The 21,957-nt window shown below is 38.7% G+C and overlaps 1 protein-coding gene across 6 annotated transcripts in view; it reads right to left on the bottom strand.

Annotated features, from left to right (window-relative positions):
- Positions 1–21,957, bottom strand: part of TAOK3 (TAO kinase 3) — a 140,991-nt gene that overhangs the window by 38,666 nt on the left and 80,368 nt on the right. For 5 of the 6 annotated variants that reach the window (XM_036449572.2, XM_036449573.2, XM_036449574.2 and 2 more), the window contains 4 exons: positions 16,940–17,033; positions 14,441–14,522; positions 8,864–9,031; positions 6,283–6,489 (listed from right to left, as the gene is read on the bottom strand). In XM_036449572.2, coding sequence (XP_036305465.1) covers positions 6,283–6,489; positions 8,864–9,031; positions 14,441–14,522; positions 16,940–17,033 — 551 coding nt within the window. The remainder of the gene's footprint in view (positions 1–6,282; positions 6,490–8,863; positions 9,032–14,440; positions 14,523–16,939; positions 17,034–21,957) is intronic. The other variant, XM_036449575.2, reaches the window with a different exon arrangement.

The following is a 21,957-nucleotide window of genomic DNA, read 5'->3' as shown; positions in this document are numbered from 1 at the left end:
AAGGGAAAATTAAACTAGAACATCCTATTCCCTCAAGGACATTTTTTTTTTCTTCCACAAAATTGGTCAGAGCTGTTCTTTTTTTAAAGAAGGGAAAAAACTGACTCATAAGAAGGGCCAAGTAAAGCTTTAGGAGTTAGGATAGAATGATTTTTAGAAATAATTGCTGAAAAGGGGGCCATGATGACTAGAGTTCTTTAGGGATATCTAAAATAACAAATAAATGCAGAAAACTTTTAATATATGAAAGTGTAATGAGCTATGTGAATAGAAGGCAGCAGCAGGCAAAGATAACTCATTTTATACTTTATCAAAACAAAGTATACCTTTTAGTTGACAAATTAAGAAAACAGATTTTGTTGCTCTCTCTATTCCTACTTAAAATAGTGGCTTAGACTTTGCTGCTTAGGATGGTATTAAAAGCTGCTTGCTTCTGCTATATTCCCACTGATTTTAAGGAGTAGAGTGGAGGCTCAGAAGCAAGTTAGGTGACAGCCAAAAACTAATCTGGATTAAGGGTTTACACTATAACCACTTGTGAATAATTAAGAATTGGGGTGCAGAGTTGTGTCCTATAAAAGTTCACAAAACATTTATTGAGTGCTTACTATGTGACAGACACTGCTGGGCAGTAGGTGATGAGAGAGGTCCTTGAGGAACTGCCAGTCTAGAGAAATGGTGATTTTTTCCCCCCAATATTCATTTTGTTGATTTTTTTTTTTTTACAGAGAGGAAGAAAGAGGGATAGAGAGTTAGAAACATCTATGAGAGAGAAACATCAATTAGCTACCTCTCACACAACCCCTACTGGGGATGTGCCAGCAACCAAGGTACATGCTTTTGACTGAAATCGAACTTAGGACCCTTGAGTCCACAGGTCGACACTCTATCCACAGAGCCAAACAGATTAGGGCAGTGATATTCCTGTTATTGGAAAAAGCAGAGTGGTAACATTAGCAAGGGGAAAATAAGTAAGTGTATAAAGTTTATTTTGTCAGGACATTCTTTTAGATTTATCAAATCATTCTTGCTCAAAAGGAAGATTCAATTAGTATCTTTTTAGTGCCTGGGAAAGACCAGAGTAGAGACAAAGACTAGGGAGGAAGAAGTAACCTCAAATTCTAATGTCAGAGGAAATTTTCAGTGTCCCACTTTACATTTTTGGGGCTAAAAGATAGAACTGTCCTGCTAAAATCAGGGCATCTTTACAGAGCAGTTAATTGCAAGTCACACTCTTACTAGGTATATGTGGCCTTTAAAAACTTACTTCCTAGCTTGGCTGGCGTGACTCAGTGGTTACGCATTGACCTATGAACCAGGAGGTCATGGTTCAATTCCTGGACAGGAATGCCTGTGTTGTGGGCTCGATCCCCAGCAGGGGGCATGCAGGAGGCAGCTGATCAATGATTCTCTCTCATCATTGATGTATCTCTCTCTTTTCCTCTCCCTTCCTCTCTGAAAGCAATAATAATAAAAAGTTACTCCCTATATAAAATGATCATCTATTTCATATATATATTGTAACTTGACTAATTTAGGGTATGTTTGCTTGATTGCAACCATCCAGGGGAGCAAAAACTTCCTCACCCTTATTCTTGGATGTTCATATTTATTAAGTATGTTCTTACTGAAAATTATTATTGGAGAAACTCTGTTCACTTAACTCTTTCAAACCATAAAGATAATGCTTAAGATTATTTAACCCTTTTAATACATTATACTCAGTGAACCAAAATAGCATAATGTTTAACTATCAAAGATTCTCTCCATAATTGATGTTTTTATCTCTCTCTCTCCTTCTCCCTTCCTCTCTAAAATCAATAAAATATATTTTTTAAATGAAAATAAAATGAGATAATAAGATAATGGATAGCACATTGTTTATAATATAATTTAGTGACATATAGGCTTTACTAAGATTCTGGACCTGGACTCGTACAAAACTGGTAAATATTTTGCATAAGAATATTGATTGCTTTCTTTCTAAATAATCTTTGCGGTCACAAATGATGATAGCCTCAGAAGTATACCATCTCCTTTGAGGAAGGACATGCTGCTGGCAGTGGTCTTTGGCTGTCAGCTTTTTGAGGAACTGCTTCAGCTGCAGAGGGCAGCTTTGGCCAAGTTCATACTCTCCCCATTGCTCATTTCATTGACTGATCTAGGTTGGGATATCAAGGCCTGGCCACTCTGGCCCGACTCTAAAGAACCATTTTAACTTCAGAGCTCCCTGCGGAGTTGATTGAGGCTGCCATTGGGCCTACATCTCAATACAACTTTGCCCTCTCATAAATGTTGCTTCCTTCTCTTCCCTTCCAGAGGTATTCATCCCAAAAGAAGTGCCTAATAAAATTAAAAAACCTGTTGTGATAAATCATCTCAGCTCTACTTCCTGGAGAATCCAACCTGTGACATCAATGTTACTTACATGTAATATATTGTACTTAGTATCCCATCTGCATGGAGAAAAAGGAAATGATCACAGGAGTGGCTTTTCTAAAACAAAAAACCCAACCCTTTTGCAAGTGAAATATTAAGTGGAATCCAAATATAAATGTAAGAGATGAAGCAAAACTTGTCCTGGGGGAGGTGTGGATAAGGCTTGCTCCCAAGGTACCTCTACAAAACAGCTTGAGGGTCACATTAGAGATTTGCTTCTTTAAATATTACAGAAATTGGAGCACAAAATTTTATAGCTGGAAGGGATCTTTGAAATCATACAGAATAACTCTTAATTTTACAGATGGAGTAACTGAGGCCCAAAGAGGTTGTGACTTATCCAAAGTAAAGAAAAATTAACAGTGGCAGATAGAATTATAAACTAGTTTCCTCATTCCTATAGTCTATTATATAAATGTTTTCATTGAGAGTTTCACATCCTATTTCATTTATGTTCTTAAAGTAAGAAACTTTTAGGAATTCAAGTGAACCAACTAATATAAACTATCTTAATATTTTTTTGTTTCTATTGTGTTTAAAGATGAAATATTTTTAAGCACCGGTATATCATATTTAATATTAAAGTTTCATATATAGTATGCTCTATGTTATAGTCTACTTATATGTATTTTCCTATTTTTATTGTGGTAAAATACATATTAAACTTACCATGACTCTATTCTCATTAAACAATAATTCCCCATTTCTCTCCTCTTCCAAGCCCCTGGCAACCAACCATTCTACTTTCTGCCTCTATGATTTTGACCACCCGAAGTACTTTATATAAGTGCAATCATACAATATTTATCTTTGTGAGTAGCATATTTCACTTAGCATAATGTCTCCATGGTTGTCCATGTTGTAGTACATGTCAAGGTTTCCTTTCTGCTCTAGTTGGTTTGGCTCAGTGGATAGAGTGTTGGCCTGTGGAATGAAGAGTCCTGGGTTTGATTCTGGTCAAGGGCACATGCCTGTGGGCTTGATCCTCAGTGTGGGGCATGCAGAAGGCAGCCGATCAATGATTCTCTCATCATTGATGTTTCTCTCTCTCCCTCTCCCATCCTCTCTGAAATCAATAGTGCGTGTGTGTGTGTGTGTGTGTGTGTGTGTGTGTGTGTATGATTACTTTTCTTTTTCAAAGCTGAAGACTATTCCATTGTATGTGTGTACCACATTTTGCTTATCCATTCATCCACTGATGGATAGTTGGGTTGCTTTAGCGAATATGAATAATGCTATTATGAACAGAGGTGTATAGACATTTCTTTGAGATCCTGTTTTCAATTCTTTTGGGTATGTACCCAGAGTAGAATAAGTTAACTCATTCAACGTTTTATTTGAAAAGGTTTTTCCATTTTCTTCCATCACATTTCCTCTATATCATCATCATCATCATCATCATCATCATAATAAAATACATTATATAACTTAATTCTACCTGACAAACATTTTTTTGTGTGTGTGTGTAACAAACAAATTAACATTTATTCTTCTTAAGTGATTGCACCAGGAAGGAAAAGGTACATCATCACAAGTAAGCTCTGTACCAGCATACCAAAATGAAAATGAAAACCCTCAATGAGTTTGAGATCAGGGTCTTCCTTCTTATTGATTATACCAGTAGCATCTTTCTTCTAATTCTGAGTTCCCATTTAAGAGGTCCTAGAGTAAAACAATCCAACAGAATGTCTCTTCTTTTGCTATCTATACCCATGGAGCCTTAGAGGAAACAGACAGAGCCAGATGTCAGCATCCATGAAAGCTCCTTCCAAAAAGAGAGCCTCACCGAAACTGGTTTGGCTCAGCGGTAGAGCGTTGGTCTGCGGACTGAAAGGTCCCAGGTTTGATTCCGGTCAAGGGCATGTGCATTGGTTGTGGGCACAGCCCCGGTAGGGGGTGTGCAAGAGGCAGCTGGTCGATGTTTCTCTCTCATCGATGTTTCTAGCTCTCTCTCTCCCTTCCTCTCTGTAAAAAATCAATAAAATATACAAAAAGAGAGCCTCACAGAACCTTCTTTTCTACCCTGCAAGTATATGATCACTTGCCTGTATTCAAAGAAGCCCAGCTGGCAATGCTGGACTCTTAGCACGTTTCTGCGTTTGTCTGATATCACTCCTTTCCATGGCTTTCTGATAATCTGGGTCCTTATTGTCTTTCTGCTCTCAATTGACTCTTCACATAGTTCACCAAGCTCTAAACTCTCTGACCTTTCCCCTCCTTCCTTGAACATACAAAGTTCTTTTTGTCTCTAGTACTTTGCACATGTTGCTTTCAGACTCACCTCAATTGCTCACCCCAAGTTACCTACCTTCCACTTGTCCTTAAAGTTTTAGCTTAAATGTCACTTTATTAGATAGGCTTTCCACTACTCCCTGCTAGATTAAATCCTCCTTTTACCCAGAGCAAGTTTCCCATAATTACATGATATAGTTATTAGTATGATTATTTGCTTAATCTCCCCTACAGATAATAAGCTCTATGAAAACACTATGTCTGTTTTATTTCCTCTGTATCCACAGGGCCTACCATAGTTCCTGGCACATAATAGAGGTCCCCACCAGTATTACTTTAATAAATGAATAAGTTAATCAGTTCAGAAAATAAATATATATCCCTCCATTATTCACAGCCAGGGACCAATATATTTTTTTCCTGCCCTTCATCATTACCTGCTTAATTTTCTTTTCTTCCCAAGAATAATGCACAACAAATAGAAGTGAAAAAATTCTTTAATATGCTCTCCCACTAGAATGAGAATGTGATTGTTGCCATTTATTAAAATAAGTACATATACACCTCAAATATACCTAATAAGGCCCTAGCCAGTTTTGCTCAGTGGATAGGTGTTGGCCTGTGGACAGAAGGGTCCTGTGTTCAATTCTGAACAAGGGGACATACCTCGGTTGCAGGCTCCTCCCCAGCCCGGGGCCCTGTTGGGAATCATGCAGGAGGCAACCAATTGATGTGTTTCTCTCACATTGATGTTTCTCTCTGTCTTTCCCTCTCTCTTCCACTTTCTCGGATAATCAATGGAAAAAATATCCTTGGATGAGGATTAAAATATATATACCTAATAAGAACAAAATTATAAGGAATTTTTTCCCTCTATAATTTCATTCTGTGAACTTCTTCCTTAAGGTCACTCAAAACGCTTTTGGGAATTCCTCCCAAAAAAATTATTGATAATTCTGTGAAACACTCATGTTACAGAAATTGCTTTGAAAGAAGCTTATTTTTTTAAATAAAATATTTCAACTCATGAATAATAATAGACTTGTATGAAATGAAACTCTTCAGTTGGAAAAGTAAAGTAAAAATAAAAAACAGAGCCATTCTTTCAAAAGTGAGAATATAGTATTTAAGGTGACAGAGAACCAGTCTTAGAAGAATTAGAAACAATAAATACAAGAAACAACAGAAAAGAGTAGAAAGTGCTTCTAAAACACATAGTATCTTGGGAATATCCATTAAGAAGCATACTCTGCAAAAGCATTCTTCTAAAAGGGCACACCCAAAGGTTTTACACAGGATATTTTCAAGGTCTGCAGTATTAAGGTTATTGGTTTAGAAAGGGACTTACTGGTTTCTTTGACTTGGAGATTTGTAGATTTTAAAAATTTTACTTATAGATGGCGGTAGACTTCAGAATAACAAGGAAAGGAAGATAAAGAAATAAGTACAGATGTAGCTTACATGGTCATTCGTTACCTTTTTACTATAAGAGAATGTATCCAGTGTTAAGTTTAGTACCATGCGTCAGTTGTAAAAAAATGCTAAGTGACCTGAGGCAGCTTAACTATGATTGACAAAGCCTAGAGCTCTGAAGGGGAGTGTGACACCTACCTTCTTATGCACAACAGAGGAACTGGAATTTACTGTGCTTTCGTCATCATGCATCATGACAAGTTCAGAGCTGCTCTCATCCATGACCTCCTGCATGCTATTCACACTGCTGCTCTGGCTGCCTGTGCTCACAGACATGCTTGGGATAGAATGGTTGCTCCCCAGGCTGTCCACTTCCCTGCTCAGGCTGCTTCCATGTTCGCTGTCCTATAAAAATCGGGCATCGGGTTAAAAAAAAACAAACAAAAAAAACATGACTGGAGATAAAGCGCCAATCCATTGACTAAGCTATTAAGCACACTCAATTTTGCAGTGCCAGGTTGCTTTTCTGCCAAATCTGCAAAGATAAACTTTTTATGTAGTGGCTCCACTACTCCCCCACTATTTTCAGACATCTCAAATTCACTCTATGCCTTCCCCAGGGGCCATTCTGGACATGAGTCATAAGGCTCCTAATGCTGCTATCCCTGTCATATGCAACTAGCATACTATTGTATTGCTACTTAATAAGCAGAATCAGGCCAGGTTTGTAAGACAACTCCAGGATCATCAGGGTGCTAGAGAAAGACTGCAGGCGACAGGTGACCTCTAGGATATTTGCAAATACGGCAGTGGTCACTTGAAACTAAAATAGAATAAAAAGAGTTTTCAGAGATTTGACAAGCAACATACTCCTTTGCAAGTCATTACTGAGTAACTTCATAGCTAAGCAGGGATATTATTAATTCTACTGTCCTGGATAGGTAATTAAATTCTGCCTCCCTTAAGCAATTCTATCATGCTTACTTCTGTAATCTTATTAAATATATCTGTTAAATAATACTGGTATTCATCACTACTAGTCTAAAGACTACTATTTGAGAAGTGTTAAAATAATCAGAAGATATAATTTATCCATCACAATGGGATATCTTTTGATATAAGATTAAATAGTATAATTAAAGCAACTTAGTTCCAAATAAACCCTATTTTTGAAGAAGCATATGTACATATATAATTTTAAAGAATTATTAGTTGGCAATGTAGGGAATCACTGGCATAGGTAGGTAATGGGGTAATTTAAAATGTTAGAAAATACATTATATTTTTAATAGATTTATTTTCCCATTTAAGGAGAATCATTTGTATATATGCAATCACGAGAGTTAATTGTCCAATTCAGCTTTCTGGATTTTATTTTATAATTATTGATGTAAAAATTTTGTTTTATTTTATATCAGAAAGCTAAAATAAGATTCACCATTCCTTTCCTCCTTTTGATCGAGTTTTAGATAGACTAATCCATTCTCAAATACTCTTGCTCCCATCCGAAGCACTTCCAGAGATCCCACTTCTTTAACTATATCTCTTCCTTCTATCTTTGATGCCTCTAGCTTGGCTCCTTCTGCCTGCATGTAAATCTAAAAAGCTCTGCCCCTTATTTATGTGCCTCTTTACATACTGCCCTTTGTCACTTTTCCTTCTCAGCCATATTTATAAATCTTAAAACATCCAACTTCTGCTGTCTCTATTTTCTCATTTCCCATTTATTCTAAATAGTAATTTTTCTATTTATCTTAACTATTCTTGCAAAACTGCTTTTATGAAGGTCACCCAGAATGCCCTACTTGTAAAACACTTAACATTTTTTTCTGGTCTAACTTGACCTCTCGGCAGCATCTGATGGCACTGGCTGTTCCCTCCTTGAAACTGCACTCTCTTAACATCTGCGAGGCCTTTACCTCCTGGGTCTTCTTTTTCTTACATGGAATTTCCTCCTACAATCAACTCCTTGATTCATGATAATTTTAGAGCTCTTGACACCCAACCAACTACCCTTTATTCAGACTTCTTTCCTATGTTCTGGATTTGTATATCCCAACCAATTGCTAGACACTGTTCAAGTGTTTCAATTGTCATTACCCTTGTCCCAATGAGTCCTTCTCAAGTTATTTGAATAAGAAACCAGGAAGTTCTCTCTCCTTTAAAAACTCCATCTGTATACCATGCCAGTGGTATATCATGCTTGACCCTTAAACTCCACAGGCAACTAACCGAAATAACCTTAAAACTACTCTTTCTCCATGGTTCCTTCTGTTTCTGGTATTGATATACCCATTAAGATCCTAGCATTATCAAATCTACTTCTACCGTGTTTCTCAAAAGTGTTTCTTGTTCCCATTCCCTTTGACACTGCCCTTTTTTCTTTGTGCATGAACTAGTCACTCAATGAAATCCATCTTACATTCTGTTGGTAGGATAATCTTTCTAAAGCATAGCACTTTCCTGACTCTAAAATGTCCTGTGCCCTTCTGTCAAAAATCCCCCACATCATGTTCTCATACAACCTTCACTAATCCCTACCAGCAGACTTATCTCCTCACTATGGACCCCTGCACGGTGATATACTTCTAAAACATTTTTCAAATTTTGTTTTATGTAAGAGTTTATTCATAAATGTCATTTTTGCAACCCTGTGTCTCTTAAGGCAGAGAGCATCCCTTACCTTTTTTATCCCCAAAAGTGTTTTTTATAGTGCCCAGTCTAGACTTTTTCACATAGTTGGTACTCTATAAGTGCCTGCTAAAATAACGGAACCTACTTCTTCATCCTCCTGTGATTCATGCAAAGGTCCATTTCGTGTCTCTTGGAAAAGGATTTTTTTCATTTTGCGGTATTGTAGGTTATCTAGTTCACGAACAGCATCTTTTGTCCTCTGTATGAGGTCAATTAGGACACGTAGTGGCCGATCTCGTCGGACAAAGTCATGCTAATTGAAGGAGGAGAAAAAATAGCAAAAAATAATGATGAGAAATATATGTTTAGGTGCAAGATGTAGACATAGTTGTAAATGGACATAAAACAGTTCTATGGATTTTGCAGAAATAACAAGATGTGATTTTCATTCCATGTAGTCCCTCATATTGTATTAATCTTAAAAAAGATAAATATAATTAATGCTTTTCTCTTCTTCAAGTCCTATTTTGTGGACTTTGTCCTAGAGTTTACTTGAGAACTCTTGATATTTACTTTATCTTACAGCTAAAAACAATGACTATAATTTTAAATAGCAGCTGAGTGGCTTGTAACTTTCAAATCTGAAGCTATAAAGTAAAGCAAAAGCAATGCAGAGTACATACTATTCTTGTTATAATCTGTCTCAATCCTCCTCCCCATTCTACACCACTGTTGTATGTATTTTGTTTTCTATTTCTGTGGCCATATATAGCGTGTGACTGAAAATGTGATAGGTGTTAAATTTATTCAGAGGTCAGAATCCTGGCAACGTCATCCCCCCTTTGCAGAGTTGTACAACAAGGAAAAAGGGAGAAGGGCCTCCGAGGAGTGAAAATATCTACCCTAAAGTCCATAAACTTTCCTGGGCATAAGCAGCCCTCACGTTCAATACTGTCAATCATCTCTAACACATATTCCAGTTTCCTGCTTTCTCAGCCTAGAAAGAGGGAATAAAAGTGGGAGAAAGAGCCGAAACCGGTTTGGCTCAGTAGATAGAGCGTCAGCTTGCGGACTGAAGGGTCGTGGGTTCGATTCTGGTCAAGAGCATGTACCTTGGTTGTGGGCACATCCCCAGTAAGGGGCGTGCAAGAGGCAGCTGATCGATGACTCTCATCGATGTTTCTAACTATCTCTCTCCCTTCCTTTCTGTAAAAAATCGTATAAAAATCATAAATTATATTAAAAAAAAAAGTGGGAGAAAGAGGATTGGGAACTGGAAGAGGTAGGGATATTTGCTGTAAAATAAGTGCACTTTAAAAGTTCTCTGACAGCCTGACAGTAGAGAAAGAGAGAAATTCCATGATTTACACACCTTCCACCAACCAAATGAAAATGAACAAAGGTTTCTGGGCTATTTGAAAAGGCGCAATGCCCTCATATAGTTGTTTTATACTCCAAGAGTTTGCAAAGCACTACTGTTTTTGAGCTACCAATAAGTTAAATTATGTTCATTATACATTCTTTAGAACAGTGGTTGCCAACTGGTGGTCCGTGGACCACTGGTGGACTGTGAGTTCCGAAAGGTCAGCGACCACTGCTTTAGAAGGTAGAGAGGCATATCTTATATTTTAACACAGAAAGTGATCAAAAGTGGGAGGAAAAAGTTTTGTTTTTTATAGAAAATGGTTCAGTTATATGGAAAATTCACTTATGTGAAATTATAATTTAAAGATATTGGGAAAATGAGAGAAATGTGGTAGGTCTTAGATGATGGAATGGATTTTACTTCTTTGTAAGTTTAAAAGGATATAAAGAAGGAACAAAACCATTGTGAGAGAAAAAAAAAAAAATCTACATGTCCTGTGGTTCTTCACCCTGACTTTGGTGTTAGGAAAACTGTGGTTTTTGCTCCTGTTTTTATAACATATCTCTTCCTCTGCAAAGAGTCCTTTCTGAAGATTCCCGGAAGTAAGTATAGCCTGCACATTTCAAGATGAGCACGAAAGGGAAAAAGGAAATTAATTTGCTACTCCTGTGCTTTCAATTATACAAGAACAAATCGTTTTTTAGTAAATTTGAAGCTATAACTTAGGGGCAAATCTGAAACTTTATAATAAAACAAAAGCAATGCAGAGTTTAGAATATTCTTGTTAGAATCTTCCTCAATCCTTCTCCCCACTCTGTTGTGTGTATTTTGTTTTCTAATCCTTACATAACAGCAGCTTCTGCCATTCTTTGTCCCTGTGTCTGCTTTATTTTTCTATAAATAATTTACCACCACCTGACATTATACCATCACATATTTATTTGTTTTTATACTCCTTCATTAGAATATAGTTTCCATGAGTTCAGGCTACCATTTTCTTGTGTACATTTATATTATTTTTAGTGCTTAAAACAGTGCTTGGCACACAGTAGACAATCTATAATAAAAGCATAATATGCTAATTAGACCGGACGACCATCCAGATGAAGCCCGGGCTACAAGGGAAGCGCAGGTCCGGGGTGCCTGCCAGTGGCTGAAGGAAAGCCTGGGTCCTGGGTGCCAGAAGGAAGCCCGGTGCTGGCAGCTGAGGGGAAGGGAGGCCTACCCTTACATGAATTTTGCGCATCGGGCCTCTAGTTTAGTAGATATTTATTGAATAAGGGCTGAGGCTCATTTGATTTGGCTCACCATCTATATTATAAAAACCCAGTGGCCCTAATGCCATAAAGATCAAAGACCGGTGAGGGTGGCTGGGGCTGCGTGCGTGCGTGGGTGGGCGGGGCTGTGAGCACGGCAAGGCTGCACGATTTCATGTGCTGGGCTTCTAGTATCATATAAAGACCAAATCAAACCAAATCAAGTAAAGATCCAAACATTTATCGATACTGCCAAAAAAATTTTCTTCAGTTATATCTTTAACATCCTCTGCTCCACGTGTTTTGCTTTGTTCTTCAGGAATAATAGGTTGGCCTATGTTAGATCTCTTTTGTCTTGTGTCATCTTTTCTATAGTAATCTTTAGGATTTTTTTTTTTTTCATTTGCCTTTAATTTTACTTCTCTAAGACTATCTACCATGGGAAACACCCTAAGTGGATCTGCTTATTATATTAGTACTAGAGGCCTGGTGCACAAATTTGTGCATGGGTGGGGTCCCTTAGCCTGGCTGGCAATCAGGGCCAGTTGGGGCTGTCTTGCCCAGTCCCGATTGGGGCTGGCCGGCTGTCCAGGGGGAGAAACTACAGAAGGTTGGCCAGCCACAGGAGTTTGGCTTTAGGAGTGCACTGACTATGAAGGGGCAGCTGTTGCATTGAGTGTCTGCCCCCAGTGGTCAGTGCACTTCACAGCAACCGGTCAAAATAGTTGTTTAGGCTTTTATATATATAGAGAGAGACTAGAGGCCTGGTGCATGAAAATTCATGCACTGGAGGGGAGTCCCTCAGCCTGGCCTTCCCCCTATCACAGTGTGGGAGCCCTTGGGGGTGGGAGGTGACCCAGCAATCAGGGGAAGGTGACACCCCCATCACACCTCTGCTGCTGCCACTGCTGGTAATGCAAGCCTTTGCCGGCCCTGTTTACCTGAGCCTTGGGTGACCCTGGGTGGCTGGGCAGCCACCATCAAAGGCTTGCCTGCACATTGGGTGTCGGCTGAGCAGCTGCTATCTGAGGGTTGCCTAAGCCTTGGGCCGTCCCTGGGTGGCTGGTCAGCTGACATCCGAGGCTTGCCTGCACCTTAGGCCGGCCCTCGGCAGCTGGAGGGCTGAGGGGACTGAGGGATTCTGGGGCTGAGGAGACTAGGCACCGCCATCTTGTGGTTGTGGCTGCTGCCATATTGGAAGGTGTGGTGGTCAATTAGCATATTCCCTCCTTATTGGCTGTGGGTGCCACCATCTTTGTAAGGGTGTGATGGTCAATTAGCATATTCTCTCTTTATTAGATAGTCCTAGAGGCCTGGTGCACAAAATTTAGTGTCCCTCAACCCACCTGCACCCTCTCCAATCTGGGATCCCTTGGGGGATGTCCTGTGGGATCTAGCCTAAACTGGTAGTCGGACATCACTCTCACAAACCAGGATAGCTGGCTCCCAACTGCTCACCTGCCTATCTGCCTGATTGCCCCTAACTGCTTCTGCCTGCCAACCTGATCACCCTCCCCCACCAGCCTGGTCACCCCCAACTGCCCTCCTCCACCAGCCTAATTTCCCCAAACTGCCTTCCATGGCTGGCTGGTCACCCCTAACTGCCCTCCCTTGCTTGCCTGATTGCCCACAACTGCCCTCCCCTGCCAGCCATCTTGTGGCATCCATTTTGTGACCACATGGGGTGGCCATCTTATGCGAGGGAGTGATGGTCAATTTACATATTACCTCTTTATTATATAGGAGGATATATTATGATTTTACTGTTATGTTTTCATTTTTCTACTTCATTTCTTTCTTTACTTTTGCCCACTTGCTTTTTATATTCCTTTCTTGCCTATTACCTTAAAATTCATCTTTGAATCCTTGTATTGTAGTATATTTTTCTTTGAGCCCCCTCCCCCCCTTAATTTTAATACAGTCCAAAGTTATTACTTTTTCCCTTTATGGTAATGCTTTTCATGCCCTTTTAAAATATCTTTCCTTACTTCAAAGTAATAAAGATACCACTTTATCTTGTATTATGATGTTTTGTTCTGGTTACCATTTTTCCCTCTAGAAATATGGAGCTGTTGTTAAGACATATAGACTAGCTCATATTTAGAACATGTGATGGCTCCACACCAAATGAGAGTTAGGTAGAGTTCTCTGCCCTGTTACTTCTGTCATCATTTTCCTATGGCCTATGACCTACAAGAAAAAAAATACTAACTTTTGGGTGGAAAAACTAGTCTACTTCAGACCTAAAAGTCAGAAAATGATAAAGAAATGTTTACAGAGCTCTAAGAAAAAGAAATGAAAACCAAGAATTTGTGACCTAACCAAAATACTCTTTAATTACAAAGGTGGCCAACATTTTTAAGTCACTAATTTAGGCAATACAATCCTTCAGAGTTTTGTTAAAACAAATAAGAATGGAACAATATGCATACAGAAAAAGGTTGAAGAAATCTGGGCTATTTTGTGGCAAAGGAAAAGGTATTTATATTTTAAAAGATTTCCACATATTTCACTAATATAGACAGAACATATCACCTATGTATAACTTCTATATTAAAATGTTACATGAAAAGAGATGCTCAAATATATAATGTTTAAATCAAATGAATGCAGTTAACATAGTACTTTTGTCATCAACATGGACGATGGAATGCTATGCTAACTTCACTGTCTGAAGATTTGGCAGCAGCTTAAGTGAAAATCTCCAAACCATTGGCAGAGTCTGTCCTGAAAGTCTGTACAGATATTAGCTATAGAAATATCACAATAATGACCAGAGCAAATAGAAATCTTCTTTGTCAAAAGTTACAAACAGAGTTGGATGTAGGGAATACACGTATGGCACATACATTGAGATAATCTTGCTATTTCTATGGCTAGCTCCTATCTCTGGATAAATGACAAGGCAGCACCTTCTAATCCAGTTTGTCATGAAGAGCTGCTACAGGAATGATTTACTATGTTCCACTACAACTTGACTTTAAATTTCCCTCTTAAATAGAAATTTGAAAAATTATTTTATTAACCAATGTCACTCCCCAAAATTCAACAAAAATACATACATACCTAAGTTTAAAAGATAAAAAAAAGAAAAACTTACCCGTAATAGTTCTGCTGACGTAGGTCGTTCCTGAGGTATTTTCTGTAAGCAGTAATCAACAAATATTCTAAAAGAGTCAGTCCTGTGTGTACAAATACATTAAAAGAAAAAATGTCAAGGTTTGTAGAACACATGGCTTACTTAAAATTATTTTCATTCCAGGGAAAATTTTACATTATAAAATGTTTAATAAAACATTTTTGGAATATCAGGATAATTAAATTTTCAAGTTTATGATATCTAAAATTAATTATTTTGGCTAATGAATGTGGATAATTTAAATTAATCAACACATAGACTTTTTTTGGTTTTTTTTTTTCCTTCTTTCTTTTTATTAAATTAAATTATTATCTGTGTACATATTTTAACATTGCTCCCCCCCATACATACCCTCCCTCTCAGAATTTTGTGTCCAATGGTTGTACTTATATGCATGTATACAAGTCCTTCAGTTGATCTCTTATCTCACATAGACATTTTTTAAATACATGATCAAGGTCAAATCATAATATATATCAGGAAGTAAAAATACTATATTTACATGTAATAGTTTTAAACATATTTTTATCCCCAAAGATGATAATATCATAAGTCTCAAGCCTGTACTCTTCATGACCAGTTGGTAACGCCTCCATCACCCACAACCTAAAACCAGGTAGTAACATTTGAAGCATAAAAGTCAGAAAACCTAGGAATATGCTTCCTGGATGAAATACTTCCTATCTTGAAAATTCCATTTTGACTACTCTTCTTTAAAATTTGCCCTTTTTCAAAAACTCTGTGGCCCAAATAGTTATCAAAATGTTATAATGCCTTAGCTGATTTGGCTCAATGGACAGAGCATCAGCCTGTGGACTGAAAAGTCCCAGGCTCAATTCCAGCCAAGGTTACCTGCCTCGTTGCAGGCTCGATCCCCAGTAGGGGGCATGCAAGAGGCAGCCAATCAATGATTCTCTCTCTTCATTGATGTTTCTATCTCTCTCTCCCTCTCCCTTCCTCTCTGAAATCAATAAAATACATATTTTTAAAAAGTCACAATGGCACTGGCTCAGTGGTTAGAGCATCTGCCTGTACGTGGAAGGGCCATGGGCCTGATTCCAGTCAAGGGCACATACCTGTGTTGCAGGTTGCATCCCCATCCCAGTTGGGGTACATGCGGAAGGTAGCCAATCGATGTTTCTCTCTCTCTTCCTCCCTACTCCCCCAACTCCCCTTTTTCATTCTCTCTAAAAAACCAATGGAAAAATATCCTGGGGTAAATATTTTTTTAAAAAGTCATAATGTTCAGCAAGGAACATTACATTTTTGGAATCTATACTAATAAAAGCCTAGGTGGCTCCTGCGCCCTTGCAAGACGTCTTCACATCATCAAAGATGGCCGCCCCATGTCATCACAAGATGGCTGTCAGGGGAGGGCAGTTGTGGGTGAACAGGTCAAAGGGGAGGGCAGTTGGGGGGATCAGGCCTGCAGGGGAGGGCAGTTGGGATGAGATCAGGCTGGCAGGGGAGGGCATTTGGGGACAAGTGGGCCTGCAGGGGAGGGCAGTTGAGGGCGATTGGGCCAGCAGGGGGATAGTTGGGGGTGATTGGGCCAGCAGAGGAGCAGTTAGGCATCAATCAAGCCAGCAGGGGAGTGATTAGGGGACGATCAGGCTGAGAGGAAGAAGTAGTTAGGCAGGCAGGCAGGCAGGCAGGTGAGTGGTTATGAGCCAGCAGTTCCAGATTGTGAGAGGGATCCCAGATCAGTGAGGGTGCAGGCTGGGCTGAGGGACACCCTTCTCCTCCATGCATGAATTTAATACATAGGACCTCTAGTATAATATATGTTCTATCTCAGTAGATTTACATATACATATAGTAAAGAAATGACACCTGGAAAAATAATGATATCAAAGGGTACTTTATCTCTGTTTAGAAGTGATAAGCACTGAGATGATCAATACAAGACTATCTTGACTTGAGACTCTAGTTGTTAGGAAGGTAGTAGGGTATGTTTCCTGTAGAATTTCAGTTACTATCTACACACTTTAAGAACACAGTACAAGCCATAGTGAGGGCAGTAATAAAGTGTGTGTGTGTGTGTGTGTGTGTGTGTGTGTGTGTGTGTATAGTTAATGCCAATGTCACTCTATAATGTATGATGAAGAAATGAAATGGGATGTGAGGATAATCTGGCTGCTATATCTGTCACTCCATTGATCACCAGGGTTGATTCAGCTGATCTGGCTGGCTAGGCGGGTGACCCCTCCTCCCTCACTGATCCATGTGCGTCCCTCCCAAAGCTGTGTGCTCCGTGGAAGAGGACAACCTTCCCCCTAAAGGAGAGGACTGGTCTTCAGTCAAGGGTATATGAGTAGCAGCGCTCCCCTGCTAGAACCTCCAAACAAGCTCTCAAGAAATTAAATGCTTTCCAGGTCAGATATTTAAAATGAAATGTAAGGAAAGTGCCAAATACATATGGCAATTTTTTTAGAGACTTGAAATTATATAAGATCTTACCATTCATTAGACTGTAATGTTGGGGAGTCATTCTGGGCAATGTGATATAAGGCACTCATTGCATTCATGTTGAAAAGAGGGGGCTTCCGTTCCGCTGAAAGGAAACAAAACATGATAAAGCAGCTCTTGAAAGAAATCAGGCAGATAGGGAAATAAGAAACTATGGGCAAAGCTTTGCTGCTAAACTGATAGCTTGTTACTGTCATCATGCCACATAATCCACTTATTTTAATCACTTTGGTCAACCTAAAATAGCTATTCAAAAGAAGCTGCTGAACATCTTAATATACATTAGCAAAGCTCCTAACAGATCCATTCTAGAGAGTTAAAATATTTCATTATGTTTTTCACATATCTTCAAAAGGCTAGTCTTTGCCTATCTTCTCACAATTGGTCTGAGCATCGTGAACTTTGAAAAGGGGGCTATGTACAAATTCTGACAAGTTCAGGGGGTCTGACAAACTCAATGATCAAAAGTTACTACACAGGATGATGATCTGACCATAAACTACTAAGTAGGCAGGGCATGATGGGTAGTCAAGCCCTAGGCCTATAGCTTCCATAGTAAAAGTGAGCCTTGTCCACTGTTCTTGTGCATCTATATTGTCACACCTTTGAAATGCCAGAGTAACCTTCCCTTCTAGACCCCCCTAGAAGTTTAACCATCCTCACAAGAGCAGGTACATCAAAACTCTTATCTTATTGCCCCCATACCATTGTTATTTACTGGAAATGTTAACTAACCTATACCCACCAATGTACTAGTAAAAGAAGTATGTGTTTCTACATTTTGCTAACCAGAGATTTCTAATACCAGATATTTCCCCGCTTTGTTTCATTCTGCCTCCTTAATCTACCACCAATGGGTTTCATATAACCTTCCTTATGTTTTCTCCTTTGATTCTAAATGTATAAAAAGAACTGCCAAACTGCCATTCTCTGGGGCATTTTCTAAATCCATTGAGATTTTGCTTCTGGGCATATCCTCAGTTTAGCTTGAATAAACTCTAATAAACTCACAACATGTTTCTATAGGTTTAGACATTCTTATGTCAACAACATCATGTAGAAGTGTTTCAATTATAAAATGCGTATTGATTGAAAAAATTCAGAAGGCACAGAAAAGTAGAATGAAAAAAAATTATAAAATGGAACTTCTTTTTTTTTTGACACACACACACACACACACACACACACACACACACACATCAATGTGAGAGAAACATCCATCGGTTGCCTCCTGTATGTGTCCTGACCTGGAATAGAATCTGCAGCCTTTTGGAGTAGGGATGATGCTCTGAGCAACTGAGCCACCTGACCAGGGCATAATAAATGGAACATCTTAAACATCACTAGCACAGTATGAGAAATAAAATAATTCAATTCCATCAACACTGTTTGAAGGATCATCTAGGCCAGAGAACTGGTATGGGTTGGGGTGGAAGGGACTGGGAGAGAGGAGGAGGAGAAGAAATAAACAAGGCCCGGTCCATCCCATTCTAAAGAGAAACTTAGTGAACCAAGTATTAATGGAAGATTTGTTCTATCAGAACCTGCCAGATCTTTTCTCTGGAATTCCTACAGTTCTCTTTTAGTTTACTGTTCATTTGGCATGTGCTCACCTATTGTTCTTACATAAACAAACAATTTTTTAAAAGGACAAGCATAAACTCTAAGATCTTATAACTCTAATACTTCTATTATTTTATTTATTTCATGAGAATATGTAATAAGGTGCTATTTATATATCACGTGCTCTATTTGTTGACCAATGGAAAAAACAAGTTTCTTGCTCTGAGTACAGTTAATTTTACCCCATTTAGTAATTATTATATCATAGGAGATAAATCATTATCTACTCTACAGTACTTATTTTATGCTAATGGATTCTTTATATAGTCCCAGTTTGTAAGTCGTCATCTGATCTCTAGTTTCATCAGGGCATTTTGTTTTTTAAGCAAATATTCTCTATTAACCACTTTTAAAATGGTGAAATAGAGGGTGTGTGTGTGTGTGGGGGGGCATTGACTAGTACAGCAGTATAGACAATAAAAATAAAGTTAAAAAATGGTAAGACAGGCTTATTCTATGCAATTCTAAGAAACAGAACAAGAACTAAAGGCAGAAGTAACAGGGAATACTGCCCCCCTCAACCTGAAATGAACAATGTTGAGAGTAGTGAATTGTAAGTTATTGGCAGTGCTCAAGCAGAAGGCAACAATTCTTATTCATCTGGGATACTTTGGTGGGGCTTCTTATAGTCTTCACTAAATGATCTCTGATACCTTTTGAAAGTGTCTACAAATATTTATTAACCTCTCAACAGGATAGTTTATACTCACCCAATAACTACCAGTATTATAGGGACATGAAATCTTAATAAGTGGAAGTTTGAAAGTTGCAGTATAGATACACCGAATTATATGTGTTTCTAATGTAGAAGAGAAATAACTGGTTCAGGTTTGTTTTATTTTCCAGGAGATCAATTCTAGAAAGTTTCTAGAGGTTGGCCTTTTGACAACTTCCAGTATTTAAAGCTATGTAGAACTAGGATCACATCATGTAATCATCAATAGCTTTCCATCATTCTTAGAACAAAATCCAGATCCTTAAACATAGCTTATTGACCTTTACGAACATGACCCTGGCTAGCTCTCCCACTTCAGTTTGTGAAGCAATCTCCGTCCCTCCTCCACCTCCTCACGTATCTTTTTTTTTTTTTACTGAAAGAAGCAAGTTCATAGCCTCTCACACATGCTGCTTTCTCTGTCTGGACTCCCTTCTCACTCTTGTTCCCTAAAGTTTATCTGGTAATTCTGGACAATCCTTCAGGTTTTATCTTAAATATAATTTCATTTCTGCATTAATTTAATAAATGTTTACTCCAGGGTCATTATATGCTTATGATCACTTCCAAAAGGAAGCCTTTCCTGACCTCTCAGACTAGGTCTCCCATTAGATTTTGTCACTGCAAATTATATTTTTCCTTTCTACCTCCTATCACACCCATAATGAATTATTTGTGTAATTTTTATGTGATGTGTGTCATATTTGCTAATGTGTCCATGATAATAGGAACAACATCATTTATGTTCATCTCTGCATTTCCAGTGCTGCACACATATGTGGTATTTATTCTTAGTGGCCAAGATGAGTAAATGTAGATAAGGCAAACTAAAGCAAAGAGAAACTTTATCAATAAAGAATCTTTGTGCAACGTGAAGTCACAAAGTGACTGAGAAGAAACCAAGTCTTGGGGCTTATATCAGATACTATGGGATGGCTTCATTCACTATCATGATAGGAGCCTTCTCACTCACTGGCAAAAAATTAAAAAATTTAAGCCGCTCAGAAGAGAGAAATAGCAGGGAGAGGGGACTAAAGAAAAAAGAAAACAGAAATTTAGGAAGAAGACGATGAAAGGACAAAAACAACAAAACCCAATTCGATGTTGCTCAGATCTGAAGGAGGAATGGGGAACACCTGTATGTAAGTAATAAGCACTTTGTCTGTAAACAAGACAGAATAGTTGACCTCACAATGGCAGAGCAGTTCTAGCACAGAGAAGTGTGTGATGAAAGGTATTCCAAACACAGGATAGCTCTATGATCTAGTTTCTGAGAAGCTTTCACTAAATATTAATTTCAGATGGCCTCACATCTGTTCAAGTCCTCTGCCAGATGCAGCACATAAATCCTCTGAGTCATGGTGACAGGACTCATTGCTAATCCAGAATACTATAGAACAGGGGTTGGCAAACTATGGCCAAAATTCACCTAACAGCCTGTTTTTGTAAAGTTTTATTGGAACACAGCCACACCTATTCATTAACATATTGTCTTTGGCTGCTTTCATACTATGTAGCAGAGTTGAGTATTTATGATAGAGAAATGTATGGCCTACAAAGCCTAAAGCACTTATATTGTCCTTTACTGAAAGTTTGACAGCCCTCACTGTATAATATAACCAGTGGCCTGGTGCACGAATTCCTGCACATTAAAAGAAAATTAATTAGAATATTTTAATATCGCTATTCACCCTTTCTCTATAATAGAGATGTCAACCAAATTCATGATCATGACAAATCGAAACACATTCGATTGGTGCCAGTGGTATATATATATATATATATATATATATATATATATATATATATATATATAATTGGCTTAATTAGACCTGCTTTCTGACTTTTTCCAGCCCAGTGGAGCACCCCAACTTCTCTTTCAGGTAACTGCCAGCAACACAGCAGTAAATATCAACACGAAGCAGAGTATTATTGTAGATCACGCAGGGAGAACAAATGGTAATATATTTAACTGCAGCAGTGTTTGACTACATTCTGTTCAGAGAGAAAACCTGAAGTCATTTTCAAGGCCCACTATTTCTTTTTTCTTTTCAGTCAGGTCAAGTTTCTAAGCTTTCTAAATCTCCATTTTCCTGCTAATGAAAATAGAATTCCCGAGTCTCCCATCTACCTACTTCAGGACTTCTGTGAAGATCAAAAGAGAGGAGGCATGGGAAAATGCTTCACAGACGTTTGGTTAAAGTGTAAAATGTTTTCACCTGCCTATAAAGCAAGTTATATTCCCAGGCTGAAGAAACTCCAAGGAGGCTAATCACAAGGGAGAGGAAGTCAGGCATTGCTATGTGACATAATTACCCAGTGCCTGCAGCCACTGTTTCTGGGCTGTAGGTCGCTATTTGCACCATGAGGTCTCAGCAGCATTGGCTGCAATTTGGTGGGCTGTCACTCTGGAGTGATGGCAGGGCCCGTGTCCCACTTGGGGGAAGCTGAGTGTTGCTGTGTGGGCACCAGGTCCATAGTGCCATTTCTCTGTAAATGGCCAGTGCATGTCATGGCAGCTCCTGTGTTGAATGTCTACCCCCAGTGGTGAGTGCGCATTATAGTGAACGGTTGGACTCTTAGCATATTAGCCTTTTATGTATATAGACTAGAGGACTGATGCATGAAATTCATGCAAGGGGCTCAGTCCCCACCTGCTGCAGTGACTTGG

This window comes from Pipistrellus kuhlii, unplaced genomic scaffold, assembly GCF_014108245.1.
Source record: "Pipistrellus kuhlii isolate mPipKuh1 unplaced genomic scaffold, mPipKuh1.p scaffold_m20_p_20, whole genome shotgun sequence".
Lineage (NCBI taxonomy): Eukaryota > Metazoa > Chordata > Mammalia > Chiroptera > Vespertilionidae > Pipistrellus > Pipistrellus kuhlii.
This window is presented reverse-complemented; position numbering and strand designations above follow the sequence as displayed.